This window comes from Saimiri boliviensis, chromosome 1 (genome assembly GCF_048565385.1).
Source record: "Saimiri boliviensis isolate mSaiBol1 chromosome 1, mSaiBol1.pri, whole genome shotgun sequence".
Classification (NCBI taxonomy): domain Eukaryota; kingdom Metazoa; phylum Chordata; class Mammalia; order Primates; family Cebidae; genus Saimiri; species Saimiri boliviensis.
Genome location: NC_133449.1, coordinates 36,725,254 through 36,753,196, shown reverse-complemented (window position 1 = coordinate 36,753,196; position 27,943 = coordinate 36,725,254). Strand labels below are relative to the sequence as shown.

The window sequence follows — 27,943 nt, the reverse complement described above, 5'->3', positions numbered from 1 at the left end:
GTACTTGTGGGACTAAGACAGGAAAATTGTTTCAACCTGGGCAGTTGAGGCTGCAGTGAGCTGAGGTTGCACCATTGCACTCCAGCCTGGGTGACAAAGTAACACCCTGTCTCAAAAAAAAAAAATAAATAAATAAATATAGCAGCTGGGCATGGTGACTCATGCCTGTAATCCCAGCACTTTGGGAGGCTGAGGCGGGTGGATCACTTGAGGTCAGGAGTTCAAGACCAGCCTGACCAAATGGTGAAACCCCATCTCTACTAAAACAATAAAAATTAACCGGGTGTGGTGGCACATGCCTGTAATCCCAGCTACCTGGGAGGCAGAGGCAGGAGAATTGCTTGAATATGGCCTGGGAGGCGGAGGTTGCAGTGAGCCAAGATTGCACCAGCAACAAGAACAAAACTCTATCTTCAAAAAAAGCAAAACTTTGGACAAGATTTTTGTTGGACTAAGGAAAAAATGGTAGAGATAACAATAGTAGAAATGATATGATTATATTCATCTTTTTCATTAACTTGCGATCCAATACAGCTTTACTGTAGTATCTCTTGCCTTGTTTTTTGAGATTAGATGGGATATAATAAGTTAGAAAGTGTTACAGTACTTTTCAAGAACAAACAAGAACATTGACTATTTTGTTTTTCCTTATGAAACTATAAAATAAAAATGAGTGACTTCTTTCCTATTGTTAAAATGTATCTTTGTAGATTTTTTTTTCTGGTAGTGGGAGATAGATAGTCACACTTTTACTCAAGGTAATATAATAGGAAAGTATATAACATACGGTTGTCTTTCAAATTGCTCATTTAGTAATTTTATTAGAAGAATAAAATGTAGAATGTTAAATCTTTGTTGTAATTTATATTAAACAAGAATTTTTTATTTATTTATTTTTTTTGTAGGCAGTTAGTCCTTTATCATTGACACCAACCGATTCTTCGGACAGATCATCCATTGGGAATTACATAGGCCTTATCAATAGTTTTGCCCAGAAGAACAGACTAACTGTAAATTATGAACAATGTGCATCGGGGGTGAATGGGCCAGAAGGGTGAGACATAGTTTGGCTTTTCTTTCTGTTTCATTGTATCTAAGCAATAAAGTAGGTTTATTTTCATGTCTAATTTTCCAGAAATACGTGTCCTTTTAAACATTCTGTATGGAAGGTTTTATATGATTGATAAGCAATTGGATTTATTATTTGTAGTTAAAATGCTTAATTGCTGAAACCATGGAATCCATGTACCATAATTTATCGAATTAGGGTAATCCTTTATTTCAGAGATGTAGCTGGATGGTTTAGTCTGTGGAACACCCAAGAGAGTACAAGGTGCCACTGCTCAAAGAATGCAGAGATCTGGCCAGACGAGGTGGCTCATGCCTGTAATCCCAGCACTTTGGGAGGCTGAGGCGAGTGGATCATGAGGTCGAGAGATTGAGACCATCCTGGCCAACATGGTGAAATCCCATCTCTACTGAAACTATAAAAATTAGCTGAGCATGATGGCACATGCTTGTAGTCCCAGCTACTTATGAGGCTGAGGCAGGAGAATCATTTGAACCCAGGAGATGGAGGTTGCAGTGAGCCAAGATCACACGACTGCACTCTATCTTGGCAACAGAATGAGACTCCATCTCAAAATAAATAAATAAATAAGGAATGCAGAGATCTTTTCATCATTGAGGTCATGATGGTGGTAACTGTCTGAAAACCTCTCTGCCACATGTATAGAATGACTCTTCACCCTTGTCAGATCAGGGAGCTCTTGGTCCAGGTATTTGTCCTTCAAATTTGATTAAATGAATGAAGACCTTGTATCAGAAGGAATGAGTTTTAGCCCTAGGCTGTGAGACGATTAGGATTTGAGGGATCTGATGAGACAGATGAACTAGAGTTTCAAAGTTACTGAGAACATCACCAGTGAGCTAAGATGTGTGGAAGTGAGGATAAAGAATGAATTGGAACTGAAAAAAGCAGAAATCAAATGAGTATGAGGTGACTGTTTTTCAACTACAACCAACCAGTTAATGAGAAAAAAAGAAAAAAAAATCCACGGCAAATAGTTCAAATCATCGTTTTAGGATACTATTCTATGTATTGACTCAGCTATTTATTGTCATGGCTTTTGAGCCAAAACCAGGAGGAGAAAAATGTGATAGTTTTCATTGGAATAAAAGAGTCAAAAGTGAATCTGTGGGTCAATCTCAATAATTAAGAGACTATTTTATTTTCTGTAGCTCACCTTTCTGATTCCTTTGAATTATGTTCTCTAACATTAGATATCTAAAAGATAGAAGAAATATGTTTTGTGTGGTACCTGAAAAATATAGAAGCTATAGAAATGATCCAGTCACTCAACCCAGCTATTTAATTCAGGGTCTAGCAGCGAAGACTCACCCTGTTTGGATGTGTTTCTCTTGATGGCCTCCAGTGGAAACACAAAGGAAAAAGAGTTCAAATACTGGAATAATTTTGCAGTAATATATAGTAACTCTATGATGCAAATTGCCATGTCCATTGTTTTATCCCTGAAAAATAGTTCTTATATCATTGTCCAAGTATCCTTGCCTAGCCACAAATGTCATTGCATTTAATAGGAGGAGAGTGTGGACTTTAGTATCGGGCATCTGCACTTTGGGGATTTTCTTTTCTTTTCTTTTCCTTTTTTTTGCTATTTAATTCAGGGTCTAGCAGGGAAGACTCACCCTGTTTGGATGTGTTTCTCTCGATGGCCTCCAGTGGAAACACAAAGGAAAAAGAGTTCAAATACTGGAATAATTTTGCAGTAATATATAGTAACTCTATGATGTAAATTGCCATGTCCATTGTTTTATCCCTGAAAAATAGTTCTTATATCATTGTCCAAGTATCCTTGCCTAGCCACAAATGTCATTGCATCTAATAGGAGGAGAGTGTGGACTTTAGTATCGGGCATCTGCACTTTGGGGATTTTCTTTTCTTTTCTTTTCCTTTTTTTTTGAGATGAAGTCTTGCTCTGTCACCCAGGCTGGGGTGCAGAGGTGCAATCTTGGCTCACGGCAACCTCCACCTCCCAGGTTCAAGTGATTTTCCTGCCTCAGCCTCCTGAGTAGCTGGGAATACAGGTGCACACCACCATGCCTAGCCAATTTTTTGTATTTTTAGTGGAGATGGGGTTTCATGATATTGGCCAGGCTGGTCTTGAACTACTGACCTCATGATTCACCCACCTTGGCCTCCCAAAGTGCTGGGATTACAGGCGTGAGCCACCCTGCCTGGCCCACTGTGGGGATTTTCTCAATTTTTGTGCACATAAGCAGATGGCAAACAGTGTTGAAGTTAGAGCAGAATCCATGCTACAAAGCCACACCACTGTTAACCTCATAGCTTCTCCTGTGGAAGCCTCACTGTCTCTACTGGCTTTTTCTTTCCCATTTGAGCACCTCTGAAAAAAAGATCCTCTACTGGATCTCTTTTATTTCTACCTCCATACCTTTTGACCTTTGAAGAATTAAAGAAAAAAACCACTACTTAGTGCCTTTGTGCCAGATCTTTAAGCAAAAAACACAAAAAATTAGAAATTGCCTGGAAAATGCAAGCTCAGATATCAGCTGATCCTGGTTATTCAGAGAAATTGGTCAGGCATGTTACTGAAGGTTTAAATTATACAAGATATGAAATATAAATCTACCTAATAAATTAGTATTATCTTAAGATCTCTGTTACTATGGTTTTTTAAATTGTAAGTTGGATTTACTATATTTTTCATGTTTGTATAAGTGCCTTCCATGATTTCTCCTAGATTTCATTACAAATGCAAAGTGGGGCAGAAAGAATATGGTATTGGTACAGGTTCTACTAAACAGGAAGCAAAACAATTGGCTGCTAAGCTTGCATATCTTCAGATACATAAATCAGAAGAAACCTCAGTGGTACGTACTGCCTTTAGATTAAATTTTTGTGTTTTAAAATTCCCTCTGAAGTTGACTTGAAGTTAGACTGTGTTTACATTATACCAAGACATCCAGTGATTTAGCAAAATGATTCCTCCATTCTGTATCGCATCAATGAACTATGTGCCATGGGGCCATGAGGCCTCAGAGGGATAAAAGTTCTGTTGGTAACTCAGGGTTGTTTTAAAAATCCAGACCAGGCTGGGCATGGTGGCTCACGCCTGTAATCTTAACACCTTGGAAGGCCAAGGCTGGTGGATCTCCTGAGCTCAAGAATTTGAGACCAGCCTGGGCTGGGCAACATGGCAAAACCATGTCTCTACAAAAAAAAAAGAAAAAAAAAAAAAAAAAAAAGACAGGTGTGGTGGGATACACCTGTAGTTCCAGCTGAGACTACAATCCTCAGGAGCCTGAGATGGGAGGATTGCCTGAGCCTGGGAGGTGGAGGTTGCAGTGAGCCAAGATGGTGCCACTGTACTTCAACCTGAATGACAGAGCCAAATCCTGTCTCAAAAACAAACAAACAAACAAACAAACAAAAAATTATCTGCCCTGTGATCCAGAAAAGTAAAATAAAAAAATAAAATAAAATCCAGACCAAACATCCATAAAAAATGTTATTAATCTTGTAATTGTTTATGGTTGTGAATTTGATAACTGTGTCAAAATAAATGTGGTAGTATACAGAAACTGAGCCTCTGTAGAGAAATAATTAGTTGCATTTAAGCCTACTAATGGGCAGTCTTTCTTTCAGAAAGCTGACTCCATATCCTCTGGTTATTTTACTCCTGTGCGTGACATCCAAAACAACTCTTTAGTGACCAGCACATTGTAAGTGTAGACAAACATTTAAGACATTTAACATATTCTTATTGCTGTCTGAAAGAGAAATTTTTATAAAAACATTTAATGTTTAAGGAGAATTTAGAGAAAGAATCAGTGATAAAAAACAGTAAACTAATAGTTACATCCTTTTCTTCCAGGGCTTCTGAACCATCATCTGAAAGTAGTTTCTCAACAGATACATCAGAGATAAATTGTAACAATAGTTTAAACAGTTGTTCTTCATTGTCTATGGTATGGTATTAGTCTTGAAGCTTCCTACTTAATCTTATTTTTCTGTGTGTTTCCTCATTTAAAAATAACTTCCAGTATTCCACCATAATTTTTATATTTTTATCTTATATACTCTTACTAAATGATAATATTCAGCAGCCCTTTGACTAAAATTAAGTTCCATTCCTCATTCTTTCACATGTTCCTTCTGTCTTTCCTCACTCACCCTTATATTTTAATATATTCCTATGATCTTGCTTTTTTCTCCCTCCAATGGGATAATATTTAAAGATTCACTAATATAGTTTTGTTTCTGTTTTTAAAAGTTAGAATTAAACTTAACATTAAAAGTAAACTCGAAATCAGATAATTTTTTAGGCTGGTGCAGTGGTACATGCCTGTGGTCTGCAGCTACTTGTGAGGCCAAGGTGAAAGGATCACTTTAGCCCAGGAGTTCAAGACCAGCTTAGGCAATATAGTGAGACTCCATCTCAAAAAAAAAAAAAAAAAAAAATCAGATAATTTTTTTGTGCACATAAGGAGGCAATGCTGGAGTTAAAGCAAAATCCATGCTTTTGATGATTAGTGTTATGAGAGTATTCTGTTATGAAGAACTACAAATCAGTAAAAAAAAAGGCAGGCAACTCAGTAGAAAAATATACAAAGCATATAAACAGATAGTTCAGAGAAGAGATAGCCAATGGGCAACAAATATTAAAAGATACTTTACTAGGAATCAGGAAAATGTAAATCAAAACAAGTAGATACTATTTTAAACTCGTTAGATTGGCAAAAAGTTAAGTCTTACAATGCTAAGGGTTTGTACAGAGCTTGATGAGAATATAGACATGGATGGACTAAGAAATTAGTCAGAGAGCCATCTAGAAATACAGGAGAAAGGATAACAAGAGAAAGGAAGATGGTTGATTTAGTCATCTGAAACTATTTCCCATTTTCTTTTGTTATAGAATGGTCTCAGAAATAATCAAAGGAAGGTAAAAAGGTGCGTATCATGCATTGAACATATTTTGAACTGAAGTTTTATTTCAGACTTATTTATTGTTTTTAAGACTTGTGGAATAATGTATACCCTTATTTGAGTGGAGTTTCAGAAGCAGACAGCTTGAAATCTATAAACAAATAATTTTAGATGCATCAAGAAATCTTTGAATGTATGTGCATACTATATACCATAGACATAAAGCCCTATTGGGGTATTGCTAGAGTAATTAGGTTAAGGGCGTCATTTTATATGAGGCTGGCAAGGAATTAGGCTGTTTTCACTGTAGAAGTGTTTTCAAAAGAAGTGTATTATTTTGCAGACAAATAAGTTTAAAATAACATAAAAACTTGGATTAAAAAAAGGTCAAATGCTATGTCAGCTAACTGAAGAGAAAGGCAAATATGTAAATATAGTCAGAAATGAGGGTAAGAAGGCAGTAGGAGCCCTTACGAACCACTAGTATATTCTGAGCAGTAGATAAATGTGTTGAAGAAAGATGATGATTCTTGATGTAGATGTTTGGATGGAGAAGAGAGTGGACATGACCTGAGGAAACAGATTCCCATAGCTGAGTCAAAGCATGAAGAAGAGGTAAAAGAGAAAGGATTTGGAGACTGCTTCACTTTGAACAGGGTGCAGTCAAGAACCATGGCACTAATGGTGTTAAGGAAGTTGAGGAGTTGAGGGCTTACAGAGAAAACAGCATTTTGGATATGTTTAGTTTTAGGTGGTACTTAAATTTCCAATTGCAGGTGGCTTATCATCAGTGAGGAATAACAGCTAGGATGAGAGTGTAAGGAGATTTGCTTCCTGAGGTTTTGAGTCTGGAGGAGGAAAAGGAGAGGTTAGTGACATATCAACAATGAATGCTCTAAGGTGGAAAAAGGAGCCAGGAGAGAGATGAAACAGTATTAGAGACCAGAGGAAAACTGTAAGTATATAGTTTTATTAAAAAAAAAAAAAAAAAAAAAAGTTGGCTGGGTACAGTGACTTGCATCTGTATTCCTCAGCACTTTGGGAGGCCAAGGTGGGAGGATGGCTTTGGTTCAGGAGTTTAGGACCAGACTGGGTAATATAGAAAGACCCCTTCTCTACAAAAAAATTAAAAGAATGAGCTATGTATGGTGGCACATGCCTGTAGTCCCAGCTACCTGGGAGGCTGAGGTGGGAGGGTCTCCTTTGCACCCAGGATTTCAAAGTTGTAGTGAGCTATGATCATACCACTGCACTCTAGGCTGAGAGATGGAGTAAGACCTTGCCTCAGAAGAAAAAAAGAAAAAGAAAAAGAAAAAGGTTAACATTAACACTAAACAAGTTATATTTGATTTCAGTTTTATTTGAATTTTATATTCAACTCTTAATTTTTAGATATTTGGCAGCTAGATTTGACCCTCCTGACATGAAAGGAACAAAGTATACTATGGATAAGAGGTAAGATTTTAAGAGCTGAAGAAAGAAGAAGGAACCGTGAAAAGTGGCTCAACAGACAAAGACAGGTTTATTTTGGAGAATAAACCTGAGAGGGGCTTCTGGCCAATTTCAGTCAGGAGCATTCTCTCTTACAAACTAAGGATATTTAAGGGTTAGGGAGTGAGAGCTTATCCAGATTCGAAATGTTTCTGGGTGGAGGAGAGTTTTATGGTGGGGGTAGAACGTCTCTGGTTGCAGGGGAGGTTATCTTGGGCTGGCATGTTTCCGGTTGGAGGGGAGGTTATTTCGGCTTAGCATGTCTCTAGCCAGAGGGGGTTTATCTCAAAATTGGAATGTTTCTGATTGGAGGTGTCGTTGGTGGTTCATGGTCATGCTGACATTTGCCATTAGGCTGTTTTTTGAGCTAGATTTAGGCAGTTTTTAATCAAGGGGAACTTAAAATGGTGGTGCTTGTCCAAGATGGCAATGCTCCTGTTCTGTCAATCCAGATCCTATAGTTATAAAATTATGAGGGGCAGCATGTTTTTTCTGGCTACTTCCTGCAGAGCAGGGGAGGTGGAGAGTTCTTTGGTCTCAGATTAACTGTAGGAGTAATGCCTTCTGTAGATGTTTTTGGATAGTTTTCTGTGAAATGGCCATGATCCTGTTGGTTAAAAATCTTTGAATCAGGTTAATTAGGCAGGTTAAGAACATTAGTCCTAGGTATATCATTAGGAGAGGGCCCAGGAATGGGATGACCCATGTGATGATTTTGTTCCCAAACCAAGAATCTATTTGGATATTTTGCTAATTGTGGGAAGAAATTTGCCCAGGTGCCATGGCAAGAGACTGAAGGCACAATCTGTCCCAGCATAATAAATGATTACTTAGTTATAGCAATGACACCAAATAGACTTAGATACAATCACATGACTAATTATATAAATCAATCTTATTACATTATTATTCTCTATTATTAACCTTTGCTTTAGTATTATAGTGTAGGAACATTTTTAGCCTTATTGTATAGAAATAATCGGGTGAAATATAATTTGGAACTGAAGGGACATTTTGAGAAGTGATCAGGAGGCAAAAGTAAATGCCTTGCAGTAGCACCAGTGCCTGGTAAGGTGCCCCTTACTTAGCAGGCAGGCCTTGCAGTAACGCCAGTGCCTGGGGAGGCAGGCCGTGAGGGGGAGTTTCCCTTTTACCGGGGAGTTCGGAGAGCACTCTGCTCTGTCCGGCTCTTGACGAAGGTCTGACATTAGTTAGGCCGGCCCACAGATATCCAGGGGCTTAAACACCTTTCCATGGTACTGTGCTCCAATGGTCACCGTCCTTGTCCACTTTCATGTTCCACTTTCCCACCCAATGCGCCCTTGTAAATTCTTAGAAGTTGTGGCAAGTAAGAATAGAGGAATTCTAAAAGCCTTTGATCTCTCTGATAAGTGCATAGAAAAATACTGACGTATGTGCCTCCCCTCCTTGCAGCGGTTACATGAGAGGGAGGGGTCCCCTGTACTGTACCCACATGACCCCCTGTGCTATACCCACCTGGCCCTCCGTACTGTACCCATGTGGCCCCCCGTATTGAAAATATGTGATTTGCTTGACCCCTACCAATCATGTCAAATGAGTCACCCTCCTGGCCCTGTCCCCCTGCCTTGTATACAATAAATACCAGCACATCCAGGCATTCGGAGCCGTTGCTGGACTCTGTGCCTTGGCAGCAGTGGTCCCCCAAGTCTGCCTGAATTCTTCTCTTACCTCTGTGTCCTTGTGTCTTTCTTTCCTGCATTCTGTCATCTCCACACACAAAAGAACACCCATGAGACCCTGCGGGGCTGGACCCTACAGCTATCCCTTTAGCCGTTTAGCCCTTTCTTTAAGTTTTTCGGCATCGTCTCTTACTAGGCCGGTTTGGTAGAGATAGAAGCAACATTCCTCACCCAGTGAGAGGCAGAGGTCCTCTTTTTCAGACGTTGTAAGATCTAGTCCCCATCTATTTTGGAGGACTACTACAGCCAAGGAGTCTAGTTTGTCTTGGACTCTTATAAGGCTTCAGGCTATATCTTCTAAAGAGCCCTGCAGCTCTGTGGAAAGAGCTTAACGATATGTTAAGGTATGTTAAGGAGGTGGCCAATCTGCCTGCTCCCAATCCAAGTCTGGAGGTTGTAGCCAAGGCAGCCATGAAAGGAATGACGTGGATGGCCCTCCTCTTCCTAATGTATTGGATGGATGGAACGGGCAGTGGTTGGCTAGGAGAAACTAGTCCCACGGAGGGAAAAAGATAAACTAGGGTACAGGTTCTGGTCCAGTTGGTGGGGAGACAAAGATATGTCGTTGGTACCAACTGCAAAAAATAAGCCTTTGTCATAAATACAGGTGAGGATATGGAAAGAAAACAAGTGAATTAAAGGCGGGATGTTTCTTCTTTCCTGTGGTTCGTTACTCCAGGTGGATGAGGAGGAGGCCAAAGAATCACCCACTATAGTAGAGATATAGGCAGAGTTACTTTTTACACATTTAATGTGATCGGATGTTGCACCATTGTTACTGAGCCATGGATAAAGGTGGGCACTAGGGACAGCACAAATCAGGGCGGAGGCATTGGTTCAGGGAGAGGCTGTAAAAGGAGTAGGTTGCAGAAATGGGCCATTCACTTCAACTTGGTCAACTTGGTTAGTTTGATGGTCAGATGGGTGTTTAACAATAATAGTGCGGTTACATTAGTCAGGTGTTAAGGACCTTACAGGGAAATTTCCCTCAGAGGCTGAAAAGCAAAGTGAAGCTTGTTGTAAAAGAGGAGGGTGTTTAGTGGTGGGCCCTTCAATGGGAGGGCCTTGGGGCTTAAGGCATTGTAGGGAATTGTAATACGTTTGAAATAATTTGTTGGCCTCGTTGGCCATGGAAGTGGGATAATCGCCGACCAGAGTGTCAGCTCTTTCATAAAAGGAAGCTCCTTTTTGGAGTTTATAGATTGGGGATATGCTTCCTGTTAAAAGTTCATGACAGAGTGTAGGAAGGGCTGTGTAAGCTGAGGAAGACAGCGATAAACACATCCAGCATTTTGGAGCAAAGCAAGAGAGCTTGCAGCAAGAGGGGTTGTGTAAGGTTTACAGAACATTCTAGTTTGAGAGCAGTGAGGAGTGGTTGTATTGGTGAGGTTGATGTCATTAGGGAATTTATATTGAAAGAAACAAGCAAAAGGAGAAAAAAGTTATTTGGGTAGAAATAAAGTCCTGGAAAGTTTTTTGAAGCCATAAATCTCATGGAATAGTAGGAACTGATCAGGATGCATGATGGGAGTTTCGTAAGGGTACCCCTGAAGGTCTGTAACAAGGTCAGTTAGGAAGCAATGAAAGTCTGGGAGACAAAGAGACATAGCTGCTTAGGTGAATTTCTCTTCCTTTTGCCCCGGCATTCAGGTGAGACGAAGGGAGGTGGGTTCTGTGGAGACACAAGAGAAGGCTGAAGGGGGTTAGATTTGGTTGGTTGAGTGTGCAGTGAAGGGAAGTCTGTTTTCTTGAGAGAAGTATAATGAAACCAGCTGGGGAGTCCCTGGAGCTTTGCTGCCGTGGGTGTAGGAAGGATGATCTGGTAAGGCCCCTTCCATTTCGGTGTGAGGGGAGAATTGGAGGGACGGCTGGGAGCTTTTACCAGAACCCAGTCTCCTGGCTGTAGGACGGGATTAGAGAGGTCGGTGACAGGTTGTGGCAGGTATTTGTCAGCATATTCCCAAATGAAATGGCAGATGGCATGCAGAAGAGGGGAAACGAGAGGGGTTGTTAGAGGTGGGCCTTGACCCTGAGATGGAACCAAAGGAGCGAGGTCTCCTACACAGGAGTTCAAAGGGGCTGAGCATTAAAGGTTTATGTGGGAGTCCCCGAATTTTTAGAAGGGCCAAAGGTAAAAGTGTAACCCAGTCTTTATGTGACTAGGTGTTTTTTAGCATGCTATTCATTTTTTCAACCTTTCCTGAAGATTGAGGTCGATAGGGGATGTGTAGCTTCCAGGTGATTCGGAGGGCTTGTGCAAATGTTTGAGTAATTTGAGAAATGAATTCAGAACCATTATCAGATTGAAAAGAAAGAGGCACCCGAACCTGGGGATGATTTCTGTCATTCATTTGGAGGTGACAGTAGAAGCTCATTTGTTGGTTGTGGGAAAAGCCTTGACCCATCCCGAAAAGGTATCAACCAGAACCAAAAGAAATCAAACCTTTTTTACTTGGGGGATATGGGTAAAATCAATTTGCCAGTCTTGTCCTGGAAGATGTCCCCTGGCTGGATGAGTTGGAAAAGAAGGGAGTCTAGTGTTGGAGTGGGGTGAAACTTTCTGGCAAATAGAGCATTGATGGGAAATGGCTTTCAACTGTTCCATTATATCTCGGATTATGCGTGTGTGGGAACTTAAGAAATGTTTTAGAAGGGAATGGCTATCATGGAAGAGGCTGTGGATGTCCCATAAAAGAGTTGTTTCTTCAGGGTCAGGTAGGACTGATTTGTTTTGTATGAACTCATATGGGAGTTTGAATTGCGCACCTGTTGTGATTAGTTTTTTGGTTTTTTTTTCCTGAGAGGGAGTCTCACTGTTGCCCAGGCTGGAGTGCAGTGGCATGATCTTGACTCACTGCAGCCTTCGCCTCCCAGGTTCAAGCGAATCTCCTGCCTCAGTCTCCCAAGTAGCTGGGATTACAGGCACACACCACCATGCCCAGCTAATTTTTTTATTTTTATTTTTAGTAGAGACAGGGTTTCACCCTGTTGTTGTATTTGGTGTTCAGGATAAAAGGAGGTGATATGTTGTGTGAGGGGAAATAGATATTGGAGAATTGGATGATTGGTTGGAGGCGTGTTTTGCCCAATAGCCAGGCCCACAATTCCCTAAAGAAATGTGTCTTTTATCTGATTGGTATCTTTTGCAATAGAACGCTGCAATTTTTCTGGAAGTAGTGCTGCCTTTAGTAGATGACAGATTAGTTTTTCATTAATGGTAGGAGTTCCCTTAGCTGTGAGATAGTCCCGCTTGCCCCAAGTTTGGGCAGTGGAATGGTTGATATTATAGGCATATTTAGAATTAGTGTATATATTAACTTGTGTGTTTTTTGGTAGAGTTGATGCTCTAATTAGGGCAACTAATTCTGCTTGTTGGGAGGATGTGCCCAAAGGCAAGGGGGCAGGCTTTCTTCTAGGTGGAAGAGAGTAGGTATCCTCATGATATCCCTCAGTGATGGCATATCCTGCTTGGAGGGAAGGGTTTTTTGATGCACTATAAACTAATCTAGGGCTCCCTTTATGTGAATAGAAGTAAGGTGGTGAAACATGGTGAGAGGACTGTCAGTTGGATCACAGCATGAGGGTTGGTCGTGGTCCAAAGTTAGTGTTGAAGATAAAAGAGTAGCAGGATTGCGGGGGAGCATCTATGAAGAGAGAGAGGGTTGAAGGAGGGTTGAATATAGGATTTGTATGCTAGGGAATGAGATGGAAGTGAGTGCCTTATGGCTGAGCACATCTTATAGACTGTGAGAAGAAAATACCTGAAGAGGTTCATAGAATGTGAGTCTGTGCCTCAGGGATAATTAAAGAGGCTGTGGCCAAATTTTTTAAGCAAAGGGACCAGCTTTTGTAAATGGGGTCAAGTTGTTTTGAAAAATATGCCACTGGTTGGAGGGAATCTCCCATAGGTTGGGCTAATGGACCAAGGGCCTGATTATGAGAACTGTGTAAATGTAAATGTGAAGATCCTAGTGGGTTTGGAGGGCCTGAAGGGGGCCTTGTAATAAGGTACGTTTTAGGTGAGAGAAAGCTTGATAAAGGTCTGGGGTGGGAATGAGTGGTTGGTCAAGATTTCCTTTTGTGTGTTCATAAAGAGGTTTAGCAAAATTTGCCATCTGTAATGGGAAATATCCCACTATTCCAAAGAAAGAAAGTCAGTCCCTTTTTGTGTTTGGGAAGGGGATTTGTTGAATGCCTTGCTTTCATGTCAGTGGAATTTCTTGAGTATTTTGAGTTATGATTAATCCTAGGTGTGAAACGTTTGGAGAGGTTCGTTGGGCCTTCCTTTTGGATCCCAAGTTCCCACATTCAGCCCAAAAATTTAAAAGCCTGGTGGTGTGTTGAATACAATGTTCTAGAGAGGGGCTGCAAATGAATAAAGCGTCCACATGTTGAAGCAAAACGCCAGGTTGTAGAGATAGTTGGGAGAAGTCCAGTTGAAGTGCCTGACCGAAATAGTGAGACCTGTCCCTAAACCCCGGGGGAAGACAGTCCAGGTGAGTTGCTGGGAGTAGCCTGTATCAGCGTCAGTCCAAGTGAAAGCAAAAAGGTTTTGAGAGGAGGGATGTAGAGGGATAGCGAAAGGCATCTTTGAGGTCTAATGCAGAGAAACAGCTAGTGTTGGGAGGAGTTCGCGATAGGAGAGTGTAGGGGTTTGGGACAACGGGACAAACAGGAGCAATAGCGAAGTTGATTTGTTGCAAATCCTGAACCAGTCTATAGGAGCCATCTGGTTTTTTAATTGGGAGAATAGGAGTATTGTGGGGACAACGGGTGGGGATTAAAATATTGGCATCCAGGCCAGGTGTAGTGGCTCACACCTGTAATCCCAGTACTTTGGGAGGCCACGGCGGGTAGATCGCCTGAGGTCAGGAGTTCTAGACCAGCCTGGTCAACATGGTGAAACCTCATCTCTACTAAAAATACAAAAGTTAGCTGGGCATGATGGCACATGCCTGTAATCCCAGCTACTTGGGAGGCTGAGGCAGGAGAATTGCTTGAACCTGGGAGGCAGAGGTTGCAGTGAGCCAATACTGCACCATTGAGCTCCAGCCTGGGTGACAGGGTTGCAAGACTCTTGTCTCAATAAATAAATAAATAAATAAATAAATAAAGTAAAATCTTGGAAGCCAACCATGTTGGCCACGTTGGTCTTGAACTCTTAACCTCAGGGGATCCACCTGCCTTGGCTTCCCAAAGTGCTAGGATTATAGGCATGAGCCACTGCGCCTGGCCTTATCATGGCTGTTGAAAAGCCAGCAGTTGACTGTGATTGCCAGGGGTGATCTGTTATGTTGGACTTGCCCTGGGAGGAGTGAGCTTCTGTGAATCAAGAGCTTCTGCCAAATGGATCTTTCTTATTCAGAGGGAGAGAATCATGTTTGTTATACTGTCTATTTCACAAGTGACATTAAAGGGAAAGGAGCAGGGAAGTGGGGAAGGGGTGAGCACCGAATGTCAAAATAACTGTTGTTTTTTTCTTTTCTTTAAGGTTTAGCATGGATTTTAAAGAAATAGAATTAATTGGCTCAGGTGCATTTGGCCAAGTTTTCAAAGTAAAACACAGAATTGACAGAAAGACTTACGTTGTTAAACGTGTTAAATATAATAGCGAGTAAGTAGTAAATGTTTACATTTTTTTGAATGCATAGGTACGGTCAATCTGCAATATGCCTTTTTATGCTTCTCTCTTCTTTATTAGAATATCCTTTTTTTTTTCTGGTCCTCATTAAATATTTCATTCTACCAAGAGGAGTTTGGCTTACTCTAAGATGATCTCACTTTACTATGGTTATTTCAATAATAATGGATATAGCATTGGTCATCCCTTTGATGTTGCCTTCAGAACTGATGCTATGGAGTCATTTGGTTTAATGTGGCATGCAAATTCATAAAACGCTCCATATTTTTCAAACCGTGGCACCAAATAGAACTTGTCATTACTCACAAAAAAGGTGATCTTTGAGATGTTCTAGTCTTACCTCCTTATTTTACAGATGAGGAGACTAAGATCCAGAGATGTGAAGTGATTTTTGTCTAAGGTAAAAGCTAGATGGTATTTGTTCTCTGGTTGTCTGTTATTGCATAAGGCACTGCTCCAAAATGCTGTGGCTTAAAAACAGCAATTTATTGTTATCTCTAATGGTTCTGTGGGTTGATTGTGCTCATCTGGATAATTCTCACTTGGGGTCTCCTAGGCATTTGCAGTCAGTAGTCATCTGAAACCTTGACTAGGCTGGATATCCAAGCTGGCTAGCAGTTGACACTGGCTCTGGGATGGAAGTTCAGCTGGGACTGTGAATCAGAATACCTCCACATGGCCTCTTTATGGGGACTGGGCTTCTTACAACTTAGTGACTGGGTGTCAAGAAGGATTGTCCCCCAAACAAGTCATCCAAGAGACCAGGAGTGAGAGGCAAGACTTCTTTTGACCTAGTCTGAGGAGTTCCAGAACGTCACTACCACCAAGTTAAATTGGTTAAACAAGTCACTGAAGCCCGCTTAGATTCAAGGGGAGGGCAAATAGGCTCTACTTCTCAATTTAAGGAGTGGAAGCATGTATGGGATGATAAAGAACAGATCAAGATTACCTTTGGACATGATCTCCTATGTAATAAGGTGGGGATTTAGAACTCATCCCCTGGAATGCCAATTCAATGTGTTCGTGCTGTAACCCACTGCTTCCAACATTTGTTTTGTGTATTATCTACCTTCTTAGCTCCTGCTGGATAGCAGAAGAGGAAGGAAGACCTCCATAGAAAGGCGGTCTTAAATCACATGGCCACCAGTTCACCAATCTTGCTTATTGTGCTCTGGCAGTTGTTACTATGTATAGCTTGGCCAAACTGATCCCTCAAAGACTAGAAAAGGAGATGGGAAAGGGATCTGGTTTATGCAAAGGAAAGGTAGGCGTGGAGTGCTGGGTGTTCTTCATCCCAGATTAACAAACCTACTTCTTCTCTCATGCACAATGCTTTGCATTTGAAATAGGGTAATTCCTACTCTCTTCATTGTTTTATTTAACAGGGATGAAGGACTACTGTACTGTTATTCCTTCTATTAGATAGAAGTTGTAACAAATGATAATAATATCCCAGCTACTTGGGAGGCTGAGGCAGGGGGATTGCTTGAGGCCAGATGTTTGAGACCAGCCTAGGCCACATAGTGAGATCCAGTGTCAAAAATAAAATGAATAAATGAGGGCGGGGTGCAGTGGCTTACACTTGTAATCCCAGCACTTTGGGAGGCCAAGGCAAGCAGATTACTTGAGGTCAGGAGTTTGAAACCAGCCTGGCCAACCACCTCATCTCTACAAAAATACAGAAATTAGCCAGGTGTGGTGGCAGGTGCCTGTAATCCCAGCTGCTTGGGAGGCTGAGGCAGGAGAATCACTTGAACCTGGGAGGTAGAGGTTGCAGTGAGCCGAGATGGTGCAACTGTACTCCAGCCTGGGTGACAGAGACTCCATCTCAAAAAAAAAAAAAAAGTATAATAATGTTGGTGATGGTCCAGTGTCTTGGTCATTTCTAGTAGTTTATACGTTGATATAACATGTTTTAAAATATCTTTGGAAATATTAATCTGGAGCCATAAAATTTTTTATATACTTTGGCCCGAGGATTTCCTGTTTGGGAACCTGTTTTAAGAATATTATTTTGGGAGGCCAAGGTAGGTGGATCGCTTGAGCTCCGGAGTTTGAGACCAGCCTGGGGCAACATGGTGAAACTCTATCTCTACAAAAAATAGAAAAGTTAGACGGGTGTGATAGCCATGCTTGTAGTCTCAGCTACCTGAGAAGCTGAGGTGGGAGGATCACCTGAGCCTGGTAGGTGGAGGCTGCAGTGAGCCATCATCACACCACTGCACTACCGCCTGGGTGACAGTGAGACCCTATCTCAAAAAAAATATATTATTTAAATTATGGATTTATATCCAAGAAGATATAAATCACAGTGTCGTTCATTAACAGTGAAAAATTAGAACAAACAAAATATCCAGCAGGGAAGAAATGAGTAAACATGTTTTGTTCTGTACCCTGATCAATGGCTATTTTGCAGCCATTAAAAATGACTGGCTAGACATGGCTCACGCCTGTAATCCCAGCACTTTGGGAGGCTGAGACTGTCAGATTACAGATCAGGAGTGCAAGACCAACCTGAGCAACATGGCAAAAACCCTGTCTCTACAAGAATTACGAAAACTAGCTGGGTATGGTGGTGCCTGTGGTCCTAGCTACTCGGGAGGCTAAGGTGGAAGGGTTACTTGAGCCCTAGGGGCAGAGGTTGCAGTGAGCCAAGATTGCCACTGCACTCCAGCCTGGGTGACAGAGCGAGACCCTGTCTCAAAAAAAAAAAAAAGGAAGGAAAGGAAGAAAAAGAAGGAAGGAAAGAAGGAAGAGAGGGAGGGAAGGAGGAAGAGAGGAAGGAAGGAAGGAAGGAAGGAAAAATAACAGATTATAAGAAGGAAGCTAAAATAATAACATTGTTATAGGATTGTCAACATATCAGTAATTTTTTCTTTGTTTTTGCAAATTTTGTCATATAGTTTAGAACTTTTTGCATTAAAAAATGAAATTGTAAAATGTTTGTCTATCCTTCCTCATCTTTGAGATCTCCAAATTATTTACTGCAAATTATTTACTCCAAATTATTTACTGCATTTAGCATGGAATTGTCTTAGGTCATGGCAATACATCCCTATAATGCCTCCCACCATCTTACCTTCTCTGCATAAATTGTCCGTTTGTGTATTTTTGCCACACATTGAAAATCCTGAATCAGGTACTTTATACTGCCTGGGTTACCTAGCCTTGCCGCCAAATGTGGTTTTCTTGTGAAATCTAAAGATTTTAACAAAGTCTAAGCAAAACATAATGTATGATTTAGCTATGAAAAATTGCATCAGCTGGGTCCAGTGGCTCATGCTTACAGTTCCAGCACTTTGGGAGGCCGAGGCAGGTGGGTCGCTGGAGCCCAGGAGTTTGAGACCAGTATGGGCAACATGGCAAAACTCCATCTCTACAGAAAATATTGAAAAAGTAGATGGATGTGGTGGTGTGTTCCTGTGGTCCCAGCTACTCAGGAGGCTGAGGTGGGAAGACTGCTTGAGCCTGGGAGGTCAAGGCTGCAATGAGCCAAGATCATGCCACTGCACTCCAACTTGGGTGACAAAGTGAGACCCTGTCTCAATAAAATAAATGAATTAAAACTGCGTCACTGGCATTTCTTTTCTTTTCTTTTTTTTTTTTCCAAGATGGAATCTTGCTCTGTCACCTAGGCTGGAGTACAGTGGTGTGATCTCAGCTCACTGCAACCTCTGCCTCCCAGGTTCAAACAATTCTGCCTCAGCCTTCCGAGTAGCTGAGATTACAGGCACGCACCACCATGCACGCCCAGATAATTTTTGTATTCTTAGTAGAGATGGGGTTTCACCATGTTCGCCAGGCTAGTCTTGAACTCTTGACCTCATGATCCGCCTGCCTTGGCCTCCTAAAGTGCTGGGATTACAGGCGTGAGCCAACGTACTCAGCCCCATCACTGGCATTTCAAGCCTGCTACAAATGATTTTTAAATTGTTTAATGTTTGGCATTATTGAAGTTGCTGCCTTTTGTTTTATGTTGAGATAAAATAAGAGTGGGAGTGAGAACACTTATGGTTTTTTTTCAATATGTTCACTTTTTCCTTTTGAATCTCCTGGCTTCCATTCTAAAATTGTGTGAGAACAACAATGGTTTAATAAGGAATGTTGATAGTTTTGTTTTGTGGTTGTTATTAGGGATGTACACTGACACTTCCATGTTCCTTGTGCCTTTTAACTAGGAAAGTGGAGCGTGAAGTGAAAGCATTGGCAGAACTTGATCATGTAAATATTGTTCACTACAATGGCTGTTGGGATGGATTTGATTATGATCCTGAGAGCAGTGATTATGATCCTGACAGCAGTGATTATGATCCTGAGAACAGCAAAAATAATTTAAGGTAACTAAAAAGAAATTCTCATAGTCATAAGAAGATGAAAGGAAACCATTATTTACTCTGTGTGGGCCACTGGATAAGGCCATTAATTACCACGATTAATAATCACAATTCCCTCTGAGAGACACTGTTATCTCTCCATTCTGCAGGTAAGGAGAAAATGAAAATCTCTTCCTTGCTCCTCTCCTTGCTGCAAACTTGCTTTCACAACCCTTTGTTATATCCTCAGCTGTCTTCAAAAATCTCAGGTTCAGCTTTACTGAAACCATTGTGTAATGGAGGGCCTTGTGTATATGCCGGCTTCAGTACAGGCTGTAAATGTAGTCTTGTGAAGAGAGTTTTAACATATAGATGCTGCATCTGGGGGCTCCCTCCTCAGCTACCAACACTCTTCTGTCCCTCTCTTAGGCTGCGATTGGTATGGTGCAGTTCAAGGGTTTCTTTGAAATGTAACTATACCACTTATGCTGGGGGGGTGGGCAGTGAAAATAATTTTAAGACCACAAGCTGAGATGGGGGCACCCTCATGTTTTATGTCAGGTAAGCCACTGCCAAACAACTGGAGATCCTAAAGAGCTGGCATCTGTCTTTGAAAGTCACACACCTATTTCGGGGATAGCCCTCTCACTAAAATCCTGAGGCCAATGGGGTCCTGTTCATTTATTTTCTCCTGCCCCCACCTCCATCTCCACCACATGTAACTGAGAACTTTATCATCAGTTTCAGGAGTTACTGACCATCAGCATATAGGACTTAAGCTTTCAGCAAATTCTTGGCTACCTCTTCCTGTTTTCAAGCTGACTTATACAAAGAATATAAATTAATATTGAGGCTAACTTAATTCAGAAAAAAATAAAACATGGTTAGCAAAAAAGTAAATGAATCATCTGATTTATATCTTGTAGTAATTTGCTGGCATTTCTCCTAGAGTACCTTTCCTATTGTTTCAGGTTTGCTTTTCCCTTACTCTCTCCTATTAGACTGTTATCCCCATGATGGCAATGATAGTGTCTGACTCATTTTCTCATCTCTAGGTACCTTTCATGCTCAGTAGTTGGATGATGAATTAAAAGGTTTCAAAATTATTTTATATAATAATGAAATTTAGTTTCCTGCAACTCTATTGTATTCATGTTCCTCTTTTCTGTCTGTTAGCAAAGATGATTGCAGATCTTCAGCAATAAAGAATGGGTGGCTCATTTTTTTTTCTTCTCTTTTTTGAGACAGAGTCTTACTGTGTCACTCATGCTGGAGCACAGTGGCTCAATCTCAGCTCACTGCAACCTCCACCTTCTGGGTTCAAATGATTCTCATGCCTCATCCTCCTGAGTAGCTGTGACTACAGGTGCTGCGCCACCACACCCAGCTAATTTTTGTATTTTTAGGAGAGACGGGGTTTCACCATGCTGCCCAAGCTGGTCTCAAACTCCTGAGCTCAAGCAATCCACATGTCTCTGCCTCCCAAGTGCTAGGATTATAGACATGAGGCACCATGCCCAGCCTAGCTCATATTTTATAAATTAGCTAAACAAATAAAGCTCTTGACATCTGGGAGCTTGTGATTGAAATAAAAAATGGTTTATTATATTTTGATTCAAATTTATTATATTTAGATTTATATTTTGAGACATGTTTTGGAGTTCTTAAGAAGATAAGGTGTAAGCTTTTAAAAAGATAAGACTTTCTTTATAAATTTATATTTATTGTTACTTTTAACATACTGTGAATTTTATACCCAGATCAATGACTAAGTGCCTTTTCATCCAAATGGAGTTCTGTGGTAAAGGGACATTGGACCAATGGATTGACGAGAGAAGAGGCAAGGAACAGGACAAAGTTTTGTCTTTGGAATTCTTTGAACAAATAACAACAGGGGTAGATTATATACATTCAAAAAATTTAATTCATAGAGATCTTAAGGTAAGTGGAAGTACTTTATTAGTTGATATATATAATTTAGTAATTTAAAAATTTATCTTCTCAACTGGACACAATAGCTCACACCTGTAATCTCAGCACTTTGGAAGGCTGAGGCGGGTGGATCACCTGAGGTCATGAGTTCGAAATCAGCCTGGCCAACATGGTGAAATCCTGTCTCTACTAAAAATACAAAAATTATCCGGATATGATGGCGTGCGCCTGTAATCCCAGCTACTTGGGAGGCTGAGGCAGGAGAATTGTTGGAACCTGGGAGGTGGAGGTTGCAGTGAGTAGAGATTGCACCACTGCACTTCAGCATGGGCAAAAGAGTTGAGACTTGAGACTCAACTTGAGTTCAGCCTTGAGACTCACCTCAAAAAAAATATATATATATATGTATATGTATATACGTGAGTGTGTGTGTGTGTGTGTGTGTGTGTGTGTGTGTGTATCTTCTCTAGTTTTAGAATGGTGGTTAATTGATAGTTACGAGAAAATGTTATTTCTGATCCTCTAATGTTAGAATGGGTCTAGAACTTGCCACAGATGCCGTTCCATACAGCTACCTAGAAGATCTGGGCTACCTAGTGAACTTATTGTGACAATGAGCCCTATTAAAAGGCTCATTCACTTCTCATTCTATCTGGCTGATAGTCATACCCAGATGAAAGCACTAATAGCTGTCAAATACTGAACATTTCCATGCAAATAATTTCTGTGACTGGCACAGCCAACTGGCTGCTCTGTCCCTGCTCCTCCTGCCTCCTCTAAGAGACTCAGGCTTATTTGAGAGGCAAAAGGGACTCTGTTGACTGTGGCTTTAGGAATATGGTTCCTTAATCTCTCAGTCATTACTCTTGAGGGCTGTCACAGCTACTGGGTCTTGGTTAGGCATTTCAATCCCATTACTGGAAAACTGCAGTAATCCCAAATTGGGAAAGTGTATCATCCATTAGTATTTTTGTTTTCCTCTGGCTTTCATGGTCCGGACAAGCAGTTTCCCTTTTTTTACTTCTCATCAAAATGACAGAAAGTGAGAGACAGAACAGCCTTTCACAGCCTTTTCTCCATTCCCTATTCCCTGTGACTTGCCTATACCTGCCACAAGCTGGCCATCCTAAATCCTGTCCCTGGGCCTTTGCTAATGTTCTTCTCCCTCATGGGACATTCTTCTGCCTGTCCCCTTTGGTTGTAATTTGCTTACGGAGCCTTTTCTGGTCAGTGTGGAACTGCCTTTTGCTATCCTAGGCAGAAACACCTTATTTATGTAGCTATCTGCTTACCCCCCTCCTCTAAAACAGCCAGGAATGAAGAAGGAAACAAAAAATTCCTTGAGAGAAATAAGTGCCCATACATACAGTTGTTTGTTTGGCTCAGATTTAAATGAATAGTCCTTATTGCTTCTGTGGTCTGCTCAGGGGCAGGCTGCCTGATGCATTATTGTTTTGAGTCTGCCTGGTTCCAATGTCTCTTCTACAATATCTGTACGTATTATTTGAAGTTAGAACACCATCAGGACTATTTCAAAATGATAAATGTAGAGTGGTTATACTTTCCCTTTGGGATAAATCACACATATAGGTAAATAACAAAATAAGCACATTTATTTCTATATACAATAATTTGCAAATAAATGCAGAAGTGTAAAGGCATCAAGTTCCTCGTCCTCAGAATGAATTAGCAAAATTCTGACTGGTGCCCATCCACTTATTTACCAATTGTACCCTGCACTGTGTACTCTGTATCATAGACTGGTCTTTTCTTGCATCTATTTGCAGAGAATTTTTGCTCTGGCTACAGTTGCTCAAGTGTCAGACTTTATTATTTTTAATTAAAAAAAATTTTTTGAGACAAGGTCTTGTTCTTTTGCCCAGGCTAGAGTGCAGTGGCACGATGCTAGGACCACAGGTGTGTACCACCACACCTGGATAATTTTTTGATTTTTTGTAGAGACAGTGTCTTACCATGTTGCTGAGGCTGGTCTCAAACTACTAGACTCAAAACGATCCTCCTACCTCAGCCTCCCAAAGTGCTGGCATTCCAGGTATGCTCCACTCCGCCTGGCCTCAAGCTTTGGTAGTGAGACTTCCTTCATCTTCTATAACTGTTCTAGCTCTCACTACTACAGTTGTTGATTTCTCTCCTCTAAGAAAAGATACAATGAAGGTGTACAGTTTTGGGGTTATGCTTTGCAAAATAGCACCTGTAGGTGGTTTTGCCAGAGAGTGGTCTTTACCCAGTACAGTCCCTCTTATAAAAGTCTCCAAATGTTTACCAATTTCTGTTGGAATCTTAGAAACTAGACCAAAGGTGCTGGGAGGGGACACAGGGGTTTCTGGAGTGAGGGCTTTTGTCCAAGGCTGCTTTCTCTAAAGTGTTCAGTCTCCTAAAGCCCCAGCTTTTGGCCGTCCTTGGCCTGAGCATCAGCCCTGTTCCTGTGCCTCCTATGTGAAGTTTCACCCATTTTTTATGCTCTACAACCCTATATTTTATCTAGTCATATTATAGCTGATTAGACAAAATGTGACATTATTGTTTTTATTTTTTTTTTAGACAAGTTCTCACTCTGTTGCCCAGGCTGGAGTGCAGTGGCACAATCTCAGCTCACTGCAGCCTCAACCTCCTGGGCTCAAGTGATCCTCCCACCTCAGCCCCCAAAGTAACTGGGACTATAGGCACCGGCCACCAAGCCAGGCTAATTTTTGATATTTTGTAGAGACAGGACTTCACGAGGTTGCCCAGGCTAGTCAAACACCTGAGCTCAAGTGATCTGCCAACCTTGACCTCCCAAAGTTTGGGATTACAGGCATGAGCCACCGTGTCCAGCCTCTTATTCTTTTCTTTCTTTCTTTTTTTTTTTTTTCCTGAGACATAGTCTCACTCTGTTGCCCAGGCTGGACTGCAGTGGAGCAATCTCAACTCACTGCAACCTGTGTCTCCTGAGTTCAAGCAATTCTCCTGTCTCAGCCTCCTGAGTAGCTGGGACTACAGGCACCTGCCACCATGCCCAGCTATGTTTTTGTATTTTTGGTAGAGACCATGTTGGCAATGTTTTCACCATGTTGGCAAGGTTGGTCTTGAACTCCTGGGCTCAGTCAGTCTGACCACTTCAGCCTCCCAAAGAGCTGGGATTATGGGCGTGAGTCACCATGCCTGGCCCACTTTTTCTTTTCAATGAACTATAAAAAGTGTTCTGATATTTTTACTACATAGTCTCATCCAGCTTGGATATTTACACAGCTTCATAAATTCAATTTTCTGTTTCTTAGAGTCAGGTGAGATAGCCTTATATGGGACCAGCAGTTTCACTTGCAATCCCAACATATTCCTACCTTGCAACTTGAGCATAGCATAGGAATATTTTCTCTCCACATCCACCCCACGTCTGTCTTCAGCCTTCCATCTGTATTATTGGTGTTAGGCTTCATTCTAACTGTTAATTGAATTCTAATCCAACTGCTAATTTCTGCATGGCCATCATCTCAGGCTGGCTTCTCGGAAGCTCCTCCTTTAGCCTTTCCTGGGCTAGTAGTCTTTTTCCTCTCAGGTTCTTTACGAGGTAGGCCCTCTCATAAGTGTGTTATCCCATACAGTCTGTTTGTGTAAAGCCTAAGATTGTACTAAAAGTCCAGCCTTTTCAAAAATGGCGAAATATTAGTTTTCTCATTAACTACCTTTCTGTTTTTGTGGTCTTTAAAATGTTGGTCATATGGCTTCAGCTTGGTGGCCTGTGGTCCCAGCTACTTGGGAGGCTTTGGTGGGAGGATCACTTGAGCCAAGGTCAAGGCTTCAGTGAGCCATGATCACGCCGCTGCAATCCATCCTGGACAACAAAATGATACCCCATCTCAAAAACAAACAAACAGAATATTCAATACCTCCTATGGGCGGGGCATGGTGGCTCATGCTTGTAATCCCAGCACTTTGGGAGCCCGAGGCAAGAGGATCATTTGAGGTCAGGAGTTTGAGACCAGCCTGACCAACATGGCAAAAACCTGTCTCTATTAAAAATACAAAAAAATTAGCCAGGCCTCTTGGCACACACCCGTAATCCCCTAGCTCCTTAGGAGGCTGAGGCAGGAGAATTGCTTGAACCCAGGAAGCAGAGGTTGTGGTGAGCCAAGATCGCACCACTGCACTCCAGCCTGGGTGACAGAGCAAGACTCCGTCTCACAAAGTAAAACAAACAAACAAAACACCTCCTATAAAGCTATGGAGTCAGAATGACCTCTTCTACTAAGTTCTTCCTTTTTTTTTTTAAAAAAAAATCTGCTTAAAGAATTGCATGAATAAAAAATATTTCAGAGCTAGTTATCATCTTCCAATTAACTTCATATCCTTTCAAGGTGGAAGGGGTATGTTTAAGCAGTTGTCAGAGGCTTGGAGAAATTGACATAAAAAAGACCCCCAAGAGGCCGGGCACAGTGACTCACGCCTGTAATCCCAGCACTTTGGGAGGCCCAGGTGGGTGGATCAACTGAGGTCGGGAATTAGAGACCAGCCTAACCAACATGGAGAAACCCCGTCTCTACTAAAAATGCAGAAGAATTAGCCAGGCATGGTGGTGCATACCTGTAATCCCAGCTGCTCAGAAGGCTGAGGCAAGAGAATCGCTTGAACCTGGGAGGTGGAGGTTGCGGTGGGTGAGATGAGAACGCGCCATTGCACTCCAGCCTGGACAACAAGAGTGAAACTCCATCGCAAAAAAAAAACAAACCCGAAGAGAAATTCTGCACAGGCTAATCGGCAGTATTATTGGGAAGGACCCATTCAGAGAATCTCAAGGTTGGAAGGGATCTTAAGGATGTCCCTATCAGATCATGGACTCATATTTGCAGCATTTCCTCAACTGGTTGTTCAGCCCTATCTTGGGATGGAGAACTGTCTAACTCCCATTCTTTGGACAACACTGTTAGGATATTAGGATATTTTAAAGCAAATCTTTTGGTCATTTCCACCCTGTAGTCCTGGATCTGTTCCCTTGGACCATGCAGAGTGAATCCACTTGGCATGTGACTGCTTTCCAGAGGGATAGCTGTGCCCCAAGCCACCTTTTCTGTGAGCTAAGAAATCCTCACTTCTTTCAGCTGGCATTTTAAAGACTAGTGATATTAAATTTCCTGATTTTGGCTCCCTGTGTAAGGGTAAAGGTCTTATAAGTAATATAAAATAGCCATTGCTGTGTATGATTAAGACATGTGGTGATAGTATGTCAAGTTGGTACATGTAAGTTCAATATTTTTTTTTCATAGCCAAGTAATATATTCTTAGTAGATACAAAACAAATAAAGATTGGAGACTTTGGACTTGTAACATCCCTGAAAGATGATGAAAAGCGAACAAGGAATAGAGGAACTCTGCGATACATGAGCCCAGAACAGGTAAGGTTTCTTTCCTGTCTCTCTATATTTTACTTCTTTTATTTTTAAAATTATAAAAAGAGTAGACACTTCTTATACAATTAAAACAGTATAGAATTATATAGCATAAGAATTGAACATTCCCCTTAATGTTTTTCTCCACCTGTATTCTTCTCATCAGTTTGCTCTTTTAGGTAATTTTCTGTGAGTTATAAAAACATGCAAACACAACTATACATCCAGACTTTTTTTTTACATAAACATATATGTGCATACATTTTTCAAGGAGTTGATTATTTTGTTGTTTTGTGACTATATAGCATTATCTCTCCATATCAGTTCAACAAGATCTGCCACATTCTTTTTTTAACAACTATATTGTATTTCAAAATGTAGAGCTACCATTATTTAACTATTTTATTTTTATTTTTTATTTATTTAATTTTTTTCTGTTCTTATTTGTTTTATTTATTTTTTATTTTTTTGAAGCAGAATCTCACTCTGTCACCCAAGCTGGAGTGCAGTGATCTTGGTTCATTGCAACCTCTGCTTCCCATGTTCAAGGGATTCTCCTGCCTCAGCCTCCCAAGTAGCTGGAATTACAGGCACCCACCACCATGCTTGGCTAATTTTTTGCATTTTTAGTAGAGACAGGGTTTCACTATATTGTCCAGGCTACTTATTTTGTTTTAGAGACAGGTTTTTCTCTGTCACCCAGGCTAGAGTGCAGTGGTGTGATCATTGCTCCCTGCAGTCTCAAAACCTTGGGTTCAAGCAGTCTTCCCACCTCAGACTCCTAAGTGGCTAGGACTAGAGGTGCATACCACCATGCCCAGCTAATTATTATTATTTTTATTATTTATTTTTATTTTTGTTGAGATGAGGTATCACTATGTTGCCCAGGTTGTATTTAACTATTTTCTTATTGAAGGGTATTTATTTAGGTTGTTTACAACTTTGTACACCTATAGACCTTCCTCCTTATTTTGGGGCCCAAGAACAAATGATTCTATGATAATCTATGATTGATTTCTTGAGGTGAAATGATTTAATAGGCTGACAAGTGCATTTCAAACTTAATTGCTGTTTAATTGTCATTCCAAAAAAAAGTGATTCTAATAATACTCTCCCCTCAAAATATATGAGAGTGCTGCATCATCATACTCTCAATCAAACAAGGGTACAATCAGTGTTCACTTTTGGACCATGTGTTGAATTAGGAATATCTTGTTATTTTAGTTTGTATTTTCCAGATTTTTAGTAAGGTATGCCTTTTTTCATATATTTACTTATCCATTTTCTGTAAATTCTCTACTCATATCCTTTCCCAATTTCTCATAATTAAGTTCTCTTTTTCTCATGTATTTGTTAAGAATCTTGATATGTATTGGGTGTTGATTCTGTATCTGTTAACTATATTACAGAATTTTTCTCCTTGATTGTTACTTCTTTATAATGACATTTGTGGTACTGCAGCTTTAAATTGTCATATTTATCAATATTTT

At 40.8% G+C, this 27,943-nt stretch overlaps 1 protein-coding gene across 2 annotated transcripts in view; it reads left to right on the top strand.

The window, feature by feature from the left end:
- The window catches only part of EIF2AK2 (eukaryotic translation initiation factor 2 alpha kinase 2), a 41,839-nt gene that overhangs the window by 6,759 nt on the left and 7,137 nt on the right, over positions 1-27,943 (top strand). Inside the window, exons 4-13 of one of the 2 annotated variants that reach the window (XM_039463371.2) lie at positions 906-1,054; positions 3,786-3,915; positions 4,691-4,767; positions 4,920-5,013; positions 5,961-5,995; positions 7,364-7,426; positions 14,675-14,797; positions 19,003-19,161; positions 20,898-21,078; positions 26,331-26,459. In XM_039463371.2, the coding sequence (XP_039319305.1) occupies positions 906-1,054; positions 3,786-3,915; positions 4,691-4,767; positions 4,920-5,013; positions 5,961-5,995; positions 7,364-7,426; positions 14,675-14,797; positions 19,003-19,161; positions 20,898-21,078; positions 26,331-26,459 (1,140 nt within the window). The remainder of the gene's footprint in view (positions 1-905; positions 1,055-3,785; positions 3,916-4,690; positions 4,768-4,919; positions 5,014-5,960; positions 5,996-7,363; positions 7,427-14,674; positions 14,798-19,002; positions 19,162-20,897; positions 21,079-26,330; positions 26,460-27,943) is intronic. The other variant, XM_074395922.1, reaches the window with a different exon arrangement.